Here is a 13,312-nt window from a genome sequence, read left to right as displayed (position 1 = left end):
ATAAATTGTGGGTGTGGGCTCTTTTAAAAATAAAATCCTTAGAGTATTCGAACATACAGTACTTAAAAGTGTTCATAGCATACTATACTGTTGGCGTGGTTGTATTTCACTCAAACAACTGTCATGCCCTCCATTGAAGAATGAAGGACCTGTGTAGAAATACAATAGAGAACATTTCCTTTGATTCCTACTCTTTCACCAATGCCCATTATTTTATTTTCAATCCTAAATTATAATCCAAGTTGTTGCCGGAGATGGTTGTTGTTAGAATTACCAATAGGCAAGTCCATAGCTAGAGTTCCCAATGAAGGTGTGCCGAAACAAGTTACCTATGTATCAAGGATAAGATCTTTACTAGAAAGGGTATTATTTGATCCAGAGTCATGATTCTGGTTTCCCAGCATGTATTCTAATAAAGGGTGAAGACGGAGTCTATCTCAATGAACTGCAATTATTGCTGTCCTTGCAAAGGGTTTACGAAATGTAAACTTCTAGTTCTGCCCCATTCACTGCACATGCAAGACAAGGATACTCATTTTTGCCATATTACCATATCAATTTATATCTGCAATCAATTCATGGCAGTTCATTCAGTCAATTAGAACATATCTGAAATGAAAACAGAGTTTGTCCACTCATGCATTATTAATGTCACTGTTCCAGATTTGCCCTAAACCTGTTGCAAATGAATTATAGAACCTGGAACGTGGAAAGATGTGATTTTTGTATTTTTATGATAAATCTATATCCCCCCAGGTAGAGGCATATTATTTCATGCAATTGTTTTGGTGGCAAATGGATGAAACATTTGTCCAGGTACAGCTGTAAAGCAATTGCCAGTTATGCATTTCTCCCACCGTCAGTGTCCAATCAGAGCAGAACATTTCAATATACCTTCTATCTGAATGGGAGAAGCCTGAAATGGGGAGAGAATTCTGAACTGAAGATACCATTGGTCTCTATTCAGATCCAATCTTTTCAATCTCTAGATGCAAGATTGCTAAAAATGTCACCCAAGGGCATCTTCAAATGGATGGTTTGAACGAAAAGATTAATTTCTATTACAACTGATGATCATGTGAAATCCTGAAGCCAATTTCACATATACACCCTGGCCCCTTTTCAAAATAGGGATGGGGCAATGGACTGTTTGGCCAAGATACCTTGTATTCTTTCATTGAACGCTGTGGTGCACTGTGCAAGGAGTTGATCATATACCTGAATCCAACTCTTTATCTCTGTGAATGATTTTCAAAGCCAATTTCTAAAATATACAGCCACAATAAATGCAACTAGATTCAGAACCTACAGGTTTTGGACGGTGAACCAAATCTTAGACTTAGCAAAGTTTTGCAACAAATAACAGCCAGGCGTGGTTAGCAGTCAAACATGATGGCGCAATCTTGAAAGAGATCCATGCTGGGACAACATCATCCATTGATATCATCAGCAAGACTAAGTCCCCCAAAATTGTCAACCTGCTGATAATTTGCTGTGATCATGTAGGGATTCCTGGTGCAATGAAAAGACGTAACCTATTGCATAGTTTACCAAAGCACATGTGACTGGAGAATCCATTCACATTGTGACTGGGTGTGGGCTTTATCAAGCCAACCCATTGATGCCTGAAAAATACCAGAGGATCCCACACCACCAGCCAACCAGGGATAGCGGATGGCACCAGAAGACAATTCTTCCAGCTTCCATCAACCCGCAAGAGTTTTGTGTTCTTCCTCACTTACCCTCACCCACATCCCCTGCATCTGTCACAGCTATAGTGGGGGCTGTTCCTTCTCTTACATTGACGCCAAGACCTGGAATGATCTGCCCTTCTACCTCCAAACAACACCCTCCCTGTCGGGCATTCCAAAAGAGACACAAGACCTGGATTTTCAACAGAGACACAGCATCTTCAAGCCCAGATACCCCTAGGGCTGACAGTGTTGCCCTTTACAAATGCTGATTGATTTATTCAGACTGTGCTGCATTGTGAGTATGGTGGGCCTGTGGCATTGTGGCACCATTGGCCTGGCTTGTGGCTTTTCCCTGGCCCCATTGCCAAAAATGTCTAATATTAAAAACAGAGATGGCAAAAGGCCTGGGGGGGACACAGGGCGAATAATATGCATTGAAGTAGGCTAACTGCACCAGCAATACTGTGCCCTGAATATGGAGCACAGCACAACTCTACCTGCAAGTTCACTTGACTACACTGTGGGCATAGGAATAATAATAGAACAAGATGAATGAATGCAACAGACTGGTACACTAGAAGACTACAGTTTTCTGAAGAGTATGTTTGATTTTTTGTTCTAAAAGGCATACTTAGCTCTGGACTACAAAAGGAGAATCACAAATGGACTCATTTGAATCCCTTGTGGTTGCACATTCCCCAGGTGGTTGTGCAAATGAGAGTGCAAAATAGAGGTCATATGATCAGGGTAAGGCGAGCTTAGCCAGTGCATAAAGAAACACAACTGTTGTGATTATGCTGCTATTTGATACAATTATCCATACTGAGAGAACAGTTTACTGCTACAGCTTGCCAGTCCAGACTCTGTTCACCTTACTTTATATAGTACCAACTTTGCATCACTAGATCAACTCTTCCTCAAATGGGCAAACTACAAAGGTCACTGGAAGATGATCGCCAACATCTTCAACTACACAACCATGCAGTAATATGTGACTCTGTCTAGCTCCCTGGATGGTTCGAACTCCTCCCAGCACAAATTTGATATGGTACTATTAGCTATTGAAGAGATTTGTACAACCCTGGAGGCAAAGTTTGACACACTAACAAATGATTTTACTATTTTATGTAAAATCCATTGCAAACTGTCGGATAAAGGCACCAATAATTACCATCCCCTCAAAGAACTTTGCCCTCCTACAAATTACTTGGCTCACCAAGTTCAGGATCTTACTGAACGAGTGAGAATCATGGAAGACAGGCTTGAATACTAGGAGGGCCACTCTCGATGTATTCATTTATGCGTAATTGGGCTGAAGAACATGAGGGCAGCAATTCCATTTGCTACATATAGGAGAATGGTTGACAAATAATATAATGCTCTCTCTTTCTGTCCCTTGTTTGCAATGCAGCATGCTTACAGGCTGCCTGAGAGATGACCGCCGGCTAGATTGTCTCTGCAGTCGATAGCAGCTCAGATCATGCATTACTGTTACAGTCACTGTCATTTGAGCTGCTAGGAACACAGTGACAGGCCGCATTAAGATCGAAAAGCCTCAGGTGATGATTTTCCCCGACTATACTATTATGGTACAACATAAGTGTACATCGTTCAAAAAGCCTAACCTGAAAATGCACTATTGTACCTTGTGAAACTTCGAGTGGTTGCTAATCACAAAATGTACATCTTGAATTAAGCTGTGTTGGCTTGGAACTCACCAGAGACATATGGATCATCAGAGAGTGCACCGCATGCTGCCCGGAAGGCTGACACTCCAAGTCCTTAACACACTCAACCACAGTAAATGGTTCATGATTGGTCACAAGGGCCCTTCCTGCTCTGAGGTGCGAATGAAGCAACATAATGAAGTAGTCACTGAGGCAGCCCTGAGTGAACTGACCCCAACTCCATAACTGTTCTCTGAGTCTACTACATCTGGCGATGATCCCTCTTGAAAAGGAGATGGCTTGAGTGCACCACCTACTCTACTGGTTATGCCAAAAGGGAGTGCAAGCTAATCTAAAGCACTAATACCCATTTTGAAATTCTATATTTATATTTGTGAAGGTTGACACTGAAAAATGTGTTAATGCCTACCCTCTTTGGTTCTGTTTGTCCTCTTGCAGAATTTTGTATTATAGCCCCTTAATATATGTGTAAAGATGAAACTCATACAACAAATAATGGTGCTTCTATAATAGACAGCTGTGGTGGTTTGCTGCCATTTTTGGCCCTTCCCTATCACTATATTGCGTGTATATCGCACTATAAAAAGTGGGCCGCATCAAAACCAGTTATTTGCCATCACTAAATCCTCATTCCTTCCGTGCCCTGTACTAGGTCACAGATATGACAGGGTTTTCTTGGGAAGTTGTTTTTGAACAGATAAGCTTGGGAATTTGTTCCATATGGTGTGGTTGTTCATACCGGCCATAGGGGTGCAGCCGATTTGTTTCACTAACAGACCACAAGCTGATTACTCAACTGTCACAGAGCTTGTTGCTACACATATAATGCCTTCCCTTGGTCTTTTTGTCATACAGAATTGCACATTACTTATTCTGAACAATTCAAAACCCCATTTAGAATGTTAATATGGAACATCAGAAGGATGAATAGCATGCAAAAACAATATAGAATACACTCTGGCTTAGCAAGATGGAAAATCCAGATTGCCTTCCTGTAAGAGACCATCCTTGTGCATGAAGAGATACCAAGATTGCAGCCCTGATGGAGATAGCACATATTTGGTAAAAGGTACTCAGTATTTGTTAGGTGGAATTTGATTTTGATAAAAACTAACGTCCCTCTTGAGGTGGAATAACCATGTGTTGATCACGAATGACAATATGTGTTGCTTTTTGCTTAAGGGTAGCTTAGAAGAGCTACTGCTGGTACTGGGAGTATGTATGACTCAAACACCGTCTACTTTCTGGCCCTGATTATGGACTTGACTAGCCTACTGGATGCACCTACCCTGGATCATTGGAGGAGACCTCAATTCTTTTCTTGACATAGTGTTTGATCCTTCCCTTTGGCCCCTCTCCCAGTCTCCAATCATATACAAACCTATGGGACAGCAAAATTGGCCAGAACATTGATTAGTAGTGTAATCTTGCCGACAGTGGACTCAACCAATCAAGAGTACTAATTTTGCTCTGCAGTGCATGAAACACACTGCTACTTAGATAAATTAGTCTGCACAGCAGGGCTACACACACGTCTCCTCTACAACATATAACTCTAAAATGTTTTCCGACCATAACATCCTCTAGGCAGTGATGGATTAAGGTAAGCCTGTGAAACATGGCTTAGGCAGGTCTGAATAATGTGAATGCTGTGTTTCACTACACACTAACACCAGAGAAGCATTGATCAGCTCTATTCCTAAACCACAAAGGGATCCTCAGATATGGCCTCTTACAGGCCTCTATCTATTTTAAACTCAGGTTATAAAATATTGGCTATGATCGTTGCATGCCAACTTGTATCGGAGATCTCCAATTTGACTCACACTTACTAGATCACCTTGTTGCCAAGTCGCAGTGCCTCTTTCAAAATCCTCAGGCCGTGGGACATAATGAATAGCTCTGCTTTGCCATGGCTGCCAGCAGAGTACAAGTGAGACTGGATAGGTCTGAAGCTGCAGAAGGCATTCAATTAATTAAGTTGCATATATGTACACTATAGTACTGGAAATATTTGAAAAAGACGCATACATGGAACAATGGACACAGGTTGTTCATAACTGCTGCACTGCTAGAATTAAAATAAGACAGATTTTCTTATAATCATACACCACTGGCAGGGGAACGCTTCAAGGCTTCCACCTGGTGCCTTGATTGTTTGCCATAGCTATTGAACCGTTTGTTGCCCGACTTCGACAACTGGGTGTTCACTGGCGGACTGGCGGGGGTGGGGTGATCTATGAGGGATACTATACAGGATCTCTGTCTATGCTGATAATAACCTGCTTTATGTTAAGGACTCCACAACTAATCTCACTATCGTAGCTGGGACACTTGATGTATTTTCAGTCATTTCTAACCTTTGTGCCAAATGGATAAAATTCTGCACTCTTTCCTCAAATCTAGATTTATCCCAAAAGATCGGATTTTGCTGGAGGAGGCCGGACACGGGAGTCCTTGACATTTAAATATTTGGGAAATAATATCTACCACACGGTGGATGATATACTCAATTCTAACGTGGGAAAGTCAAATTAAATTATTAGCAAAAACTGTATTACAACTATGTCACCATCCCACAAACTAGAAATGCTGCATATAAACTGGTAATTTGTCCGAAGATCAGACAGGTCAAATCAATTCAAAATATTTTCCCAGGGCATTCTCTAACATGTGCTGAGGAGTAGTACTTCCTAAGATTATGAAAGGGATATTTACAAGTAAAAATTCTTACAAAAGGATTAAGAAAATGAATCAATACATATTTCCCAATCTGGAAAAGGTCACTTCAGAAAATATGAGAAGAAATTCCATTAAAGGTTTCAATAATATACTTATGCCAACCAACATGAAATTTGAGATCTATTTTTAGGGGGCCGATTCACAAAACTAATCTGAGATAAAATCCTAAACTTACTACTTTTGGTATTCACAGAAGGCATTTCGTAGTAGTAAAGTTAGGACTCCTAACCTCGCTACTACTAAACTGGGATGAAATCCAAAACGTACTACTTTTGGTATTCACCAAAGGCATTTAGTAGTAGTAAACTTAGGACTCCTTACTTTACTACTACTAAACTGGGATTCAATCCTAAACGTATTACTTTTGGTATTCCCAGAAGGCATTTAGTAGTAGTAGTAAAGTTAGGACTCGTAGCAGACAAACACAGGTTGGGGAGTTGGAAGGATGGGGTGGGTGGGTTTATGCTGGGAAAAAGCAAGGGGGATATGAATGCAGAAGGGTAAACATGACCCAGTTTATAGGAGCGTTTACAGTAACTGGAGATAGCATCCAAAAGGGTTATTTAAAGTAAATCATTTATTTTTTTAGAAAAAACATTGATGTATGGTCAATTTCTGAAATATTATGGCTTCACTTAAGTGTTTATGCTGGAATATCTCTGGTTTAAATGCTGGACGAAAGCATCAACTTGTCCATGAGAAATTAAGTATGTGTAAGCCTCACTTTGTATTCCTATCAGACACTCAATTGGCCCATGAGGATAGGAGGTTTGATTAATCAGCTAAGATATCAAACAGTAGTTTGTACATTTCAAAATCTTTTGATTAGAGAAACTGCCATCTTTGCTAGTAAAAAGCTTACATACAATACACATTGGGTATTAGCAGATCATAGGGGGAGATGGGTAACTGCTCAGCTGGAAATACATGGTATAAAATACGTCTTAGCAACCATTTACGGGCCTGATGCTGATGACCCTGAGGTTTCTAACTTGTGAATGTTAATACTATTGGAATAGCAAGAGGTCTTATTAATCATGGGTGATTTTAACTGTGTCATGAATTACTCTATTGACTCTACCAGCCAGCAAACAATTGCAAGAATGCCAAAAGTACGGGCATCTATTCTAGAACTAGCATGTTTGCATAATGTAAAGCTGCATGTAAAACGTTTCATCCTAATCTCCCAGTATATACATATTATTCATGTCCGCACAAGCAGGACTCTAGGATAGATATGGTCTAGGCTAGCGGTATTACATTTCAGTCAGGCACAATTGAGGTTTGTCCAAAAACAACATAGGATCATAACCCTATTGGGGTTTTTTCCGAACACAATCTGCAAGTAAACCTAGTTCCTTTTCCTTCGCACAGTATTTACTGACAAACAATCAGCATATTGTACAAATGGAGAAACCAATAGTAGAGTTTATCCACTTTAATCATAATTCAACCACTTTTGGTACTGTTTGGGATCCGATGAAGGCAAATGTCAGGGGTATCACATAATAATTTATCCTCCAAGTTAAGAAAACTAGAGAAGCCTCAATTAATATTAATGCTAATGATCCAAGACAAACACAGTTTTATATTGACCTTGTCGAAGCAGGGGCATCACTTGGGGAACACTAAAGGAGAGGGTGGCAGCTTGCTATAACAAATATCGCTCCACTTCGTATGAACAGGTGGGGAAGATACTTGCATACCATTTGGCAAATCAAAAGGCTAAAAATGTAATAAAGGCCATTAAGGGTGCGGATAACAAACTCCATACTGAACTTCATATGATATGCAAACAATTTATGGTGTTTTATGAAACTCTTTATGCTCAATCAGATCCAATAAATATAGAGGAATTCTCTAACTAGGGAGGGCAGGTCTCCCATACCTACAAGGAGATGCCACTGCCCACCTGCAAATTGAAGTTTTACTAGAGGAAATTTTTGTTGCCCTGTTGTCATTACCCTCAGGCACTGCATTGGGGGATGATTCAATCCCTATTTAGTTTGATAATGTAGTCAGATGTTTTACAGTTCCACTGCTAGCCAAGGTTATACAAGAGATTGGCGATATTGGGATAGCACCATTAACCTGGGATACCACAATATCTTATTTTTTAATTTTAAAGGGTAACTGCCTGAAGAATGTGGCTCATATCATCCGATTTCTCTTATCAATGCTGACACTAAAATATCTGCTAAGGTTTGGGCTAATCGCTTGGCTCCTCTGATGCCAGGCTTAGTTTCAAGCCAACAACACGGTTTTATAAGAGGTCGAGGTACTAAGGCACACACTAATACAGCTATAATGGTATTTGATTATGCTTAACAATCAGTTAGCAAATTAGGTAGGATACTTTGAGACGCAGAAAAGGCTTTGGGCTGCATGGCTAGTAGCTGTCTATGGCCTATTCTTGCCTCATTGGGAATGACGGGCCGATTTCTTACATGGATACAGCGTTATACCCTTTACCACAGGGTAAGCTGAGTTATTTAGGTACTCAATCTACATCTTTTCGTATATACAGAGGCACCCATTAGGGGTGCCCTCTCTCCCCACTTTTGTTTGTATTTTATATTGAGCCTTTTATACGGGTATTACTTGCTAATGAAAACATCCCACCTTTACCGTCGGGAATCAATGATCGGAAAGTTACTGCTAATGCAGATGATATTCTCATCTTTACAACAGACCAGACTGCTTCATTAGAAACAATTGTGAACAAAGCAGAAAGTTTTGGTTATTTTTCCAGGTATAAGTTAACTCCTACTAAAACACAGGTGCTCTTAATTTTAAACATATATTAAGGTTGAACTATGATACTCTGCTTCAAGATGTTAGTAAGGAGCTAAGAAACTGGCATAAATTACCTATAAGCATAATCGGTGGATGAAATATTATAAAGATGACAATACTTCCCAACTTTTTATATTTAATTGGCTCAAGTTCCCGAGAGTTACTAACTACTTTTTTTAAAAACTAGAAGGCGTAATAGGCAGCTTCATATGGGGATGTAAGCAAGTACGTTGCACTATTAAACTTATAAAGTATCCGTAAAATCAAGGCGGCCTTCAGCTTCCTGATTTTTTATTATACTATTGGGCTTCTTTTATGGGCCGTTTATATAGCCTTCTTTTAAGTGAGGGTCAAACATTTAGCCATCATCTCCTACTAGACCATCATAGCCATAGGTTTCTTTATTGGACTCACAACCCAAACTACTTTAAGCAAGTTTGTTTCAAGACACCTAGGTATTTGTTCACTGTATGGCCGGAAATTCTTGCTAGATGTTCTCTTCCAATATATCATGACAGGTTTCCCCTCTGGGATAACCCACTACTACCTGAGTTCTTTGATTACAGCGTCTCAAATGGGTGGGCTAAGCTTGAGGTTGAAAGAGTCAAACATCTCTATGATTGTTACGGCTTTAAAACTTTTCGGAATTTTCAAAATAAGTTTTCACCCCACGCCAATATTATTGTAATTATTTACAACTTAGAGACTTCTTCATGCGATCACAAGGGGTCAAATCCATAGCGACACATGAAATATTGACATGTTTATAAAAGATTCCTTGAAAACATGCAATTCGCATAGCTGTGTCAGGATAGAATTGGTTCATGCTTACAGTTAGCCTCAAAATGGAGCAGAGCATTGGAAATACAGATTACCCCTACAGCGGTAACCAATGCACTTATAACGCTAGAGGAAGCTGCATGCTCAATTAAGTTAAAGAACCAGCAGTTCCGCACAATATGTATGCTATGCTACGCTATCCTGTTTCCTTTGACGCAAAGAGGATGCATTCAAATAAAGTTTACTTCACTGAAAGACAATTACAGACATGGTGGTCTGCTGACTACTCTTGGCCACCTTCCGTGCTATGGCCTCCAATCATAGAGAGCACAATTTGCAACCTACCTCATTAATATTCATGTGGTAGGTCAGATTGCGATTTGTCATAATTCATATTTTTAAAAGTCATCCTAATAGTACATAGGTCAGTATTAAAAATGATTTGCTGGTCACAAAATACTAGTCACACTTTCATATTAATATTTTGTGAACAGATATTCATACATCTGGTCCTAAGTCTTTCATGCATTCCAAAGTCTATCAGCATTGCATGGAGAAATGCATCTGATAGAAACACTGTGGACCAAAATGTCTCTCGGGCCATGACACACACAGGATGTGAGATTAGATCAAATGATCAGCAACTCATAAACTAGGGTTTGACACGAAAACCAAGTCTAAATTTACATTCGATACAAATGACTAGTACACAAAGTTACATGGAAATTATTTAATAACCATGTAATGGAGCTATTATTAACATATTGCGATGTTATCAGTAACTGAAAGCTGTTAATAAATTAAAACAATTAATAATTCACATTGACATTGTAAACAAAAGAAATGTGAATGGCTGGTCCAAAAATGACAAATGTAACTAAAGGTTGATGTGCAACAACACAGCAATTGAGAAAACAGTTCAATATTAAACTTTACATTCATAATATTGAGAAAAAATATATTGAAAATCCCTATGTTTCTTTTTAAATTGTGTGCCGATCTATTCTGAAAGTAATAACATTCTGAATAAGAATCTAACAAAAAGATTACAGGAAGCCAGAAAGCATGTCAGATAAAATGAATGTATGCCAATTTTACAGTTTCAGCAAGTAATATTTGCGTTCTTGAACAGTGCTCTAGATCATGATTTTATTTTTAGACCCAAACCATAATCCTTAAACAATATACTGATATTATGGCTTTGATAACAAAAGTAGTGATGATGATTATGAGAATGATGAGAATGATGTTTATTGTTATTGGTAGTACTATAATTAGAAATTATTTTTAGTATTATTATAAGTATTGTTTCTTATAAGAAAACATTTCTGTATACTATGTTTTAACTTCATCCAAAGCATGTATATATGGAACCCTGTTGAAGCGATCCAGTGTTTCCATAAAATTATCTTTTTGTTACCATTACCTAGAGTGGAATGAGGTCAAATCTTTAGTGCAAGAAAGTGCGAGGTGGGCATATTGAGATCATCCAACATGTGAAATTATGTTCAATGTTAGGCTGTGTTCTTTCATATCATTAAAACCAAGTCAAATATGTGAGCCTGTCAAATGAGCAAAGATCAAAATTATGAAGTTCATGCAAAATGTAGAGGTGGACATCCCGTTGGCATCTATGTCCTTGTAACAGTACCTTTTAGACACTCCCACAAATGTACCTCTTTAAGTATATTACGGCAAAGCACACCTTTCTATGCATTACTAAATATGACATTGATGCACACACAAATACACACACACACAAAAATATATCCAGTATTAAAATAGATGTCTGCAAACAAGATAAAACATGCATATCACTACGAAACCTATTCACAAACTGCATTTTGTAGTATGGTATTACTATTATAATAGTTATTTTAATGCAATCTCCTTTCCTATCTTTTATGTGCAGAGATCTCCGAATCAGCTGTGAATATCTCCACAAACAATTTAGTATGAAATGTGGGAGGGACTGGTTGGATGGGGGGGAAAATTGGAAATATTTACTACTAAAGTGTAGGAGTTTTGGGAGGAGTAATGGGGCTAGGGGTGGCATTGGAAGGGGTTTGGGAAGGGGCAGACACCCACTCAAAAAGTGGAAGCTCATATATATTCACAAGCTTGATTTCAAGTGTTACTACAGCCAAAAAGGACCCAAAACATTAGTATTGTACTCCAACTCAAACTTGAGTAAGTCCAGCATCACACATGGCCAGCCACTGGTACTGCGACCCTATTTCTTTCATTGAAAATAAAAGAGGTAATGAACATTCTATCCCTTGACCTGAAAGAAGTCAGCTTGTGTCCACACAAACAAATATGCTTCATGGGCAAAGATGGTTTATGTATGCCAATTGGAGAAAAACTGTCACACCAGATGACCTCTGAGATTTCTACTACCATCAACACAAGCTGGAAAACAATGTACGAATCCTAATACAGGAGTCTAAATCTAGATAGGATAAGGCTGGCCTGGGATTCATCCAAAAGGTCGGACATAGAGTTTAATTTCAACTTCACATTATTTGTCACCTGACACACTAAGAAACGTCTGAAAATGCCAAAAACGTAATAACACAGATTTACTACTAATTTTGGAGCAAATTTTAAACTTAATTGGAATTCTCAAATAATTTTTGTAGGAGTCCTAAAAATCTGCATATTTCCAGTATTCAAATGCATAAACATCTCCTCCTACAGAAATTCAGCTAATTTATATTTTCTCATGGTGAAATATAGATTTGGACTGATTTACTTTTTTATTTAATTTCTCAATGGAAATAATATTTTCAGAATTAGAATTCCTTGCCGTAGATTCCTATCGAATTTTGGGTTGCTCCCTCCCCTTTCCCACCCCGAAAATGTACTTACTCCTGCCCATCATAGGAGTACTTTTCTGAGGATTTTTATGGTTGGAATTTACCATAAAAAGTTTGTACATATATAAATGATGTCTCTTACTATCAGTATTATTGTTTCCATTCCATTTGCAACTATTCACTTCTGTATGTATCCATGAAATTAGCAGGGGTGATAAGACAGGGGTGTGGTAAAAATAGTTGTCAGAAAGTCAGGCAAGATTAGAAACAAAAAATGTTCTTAGTCATCTCCAAACAGGAATAAAATGATCCTATAAGATTTAACAAAGATCGACAAGTACATATGAAAATCTTACAATGAACAAAAATTCTTACAATCAGAAAAAGTCATTGATGGTTGTATTCTAAATAATATTGAAAGTGATGTTGGTTGAAATACACTGCCAAATTTATTTGCAAGAGGCTTAAAATATGAAAAATACATACCTCGTTTACTGCGACATAGTACCTTTCCTTTAGGAAGCGGGGCGAATTGTCATTCTTGTCTCGCACTACAATCCGTACTTCATGGTTGATGATGATACCAACTTTTTGATTTATACACTGGACTTGAACAACAATAGATTGGATGGAGACAGGAGGCTATAAAGCAAAGTGGAAAAAGCTTTAATGTTAAACAACTTTTTTATGCTAAATGTAGCTGACATTGCAATTCAGTTTGAGTCCGAATAGTACGTTAGTGAATTTCTCAGCACTCCACTAATTAAAATAACAAACTCCCTTATGGTTCTGC

General features: G+C 38.5%; 1 protein-coding gene across 1 annotated transcript in view; it reads right to left on the bottom strand.

Moving 5' to 3' along the window:
- Positions 1 to 13,312, bottom strand: part of PCDH15 (protocadherin related 15) — a 2,701,201-nt gene that overhangs the window by 1,953,529 nt on the left and 734,360 nt on the right. The window contains exon 5 of the mRNA XM_086921939.1: positions 13,006 to 13,161. Coding sequence (XP_086778065.1) covers positions 13,006 to 13,161 — 156 coding nt within the window. The remainder of the gene's footprint in view (positions 1 to 13,005; positions 13,162 to 13,312) is intronic.

The sequence above is a fragment of the Lissotriton vulgaris genome, chromosome 5 (genome assembly GCF_964263255.1).
Source record: "Lissotriton vulgaris chromosome 5, aLisVul1.2, whole genome shotgun sequence".
NCBI classification, from domain to species: domain Eukaryota; kingdom Metazoa; phylum Chordata; class Amphibia; order Caudata; family Salamandridae; genus Lissotriton; species Lissotriton vulgaris.
The sequence above is the reverse complement of the archived record's forward strand: the minus strand, read 5'-3'. Positions and strand labels throughout refer to the sequence as shown.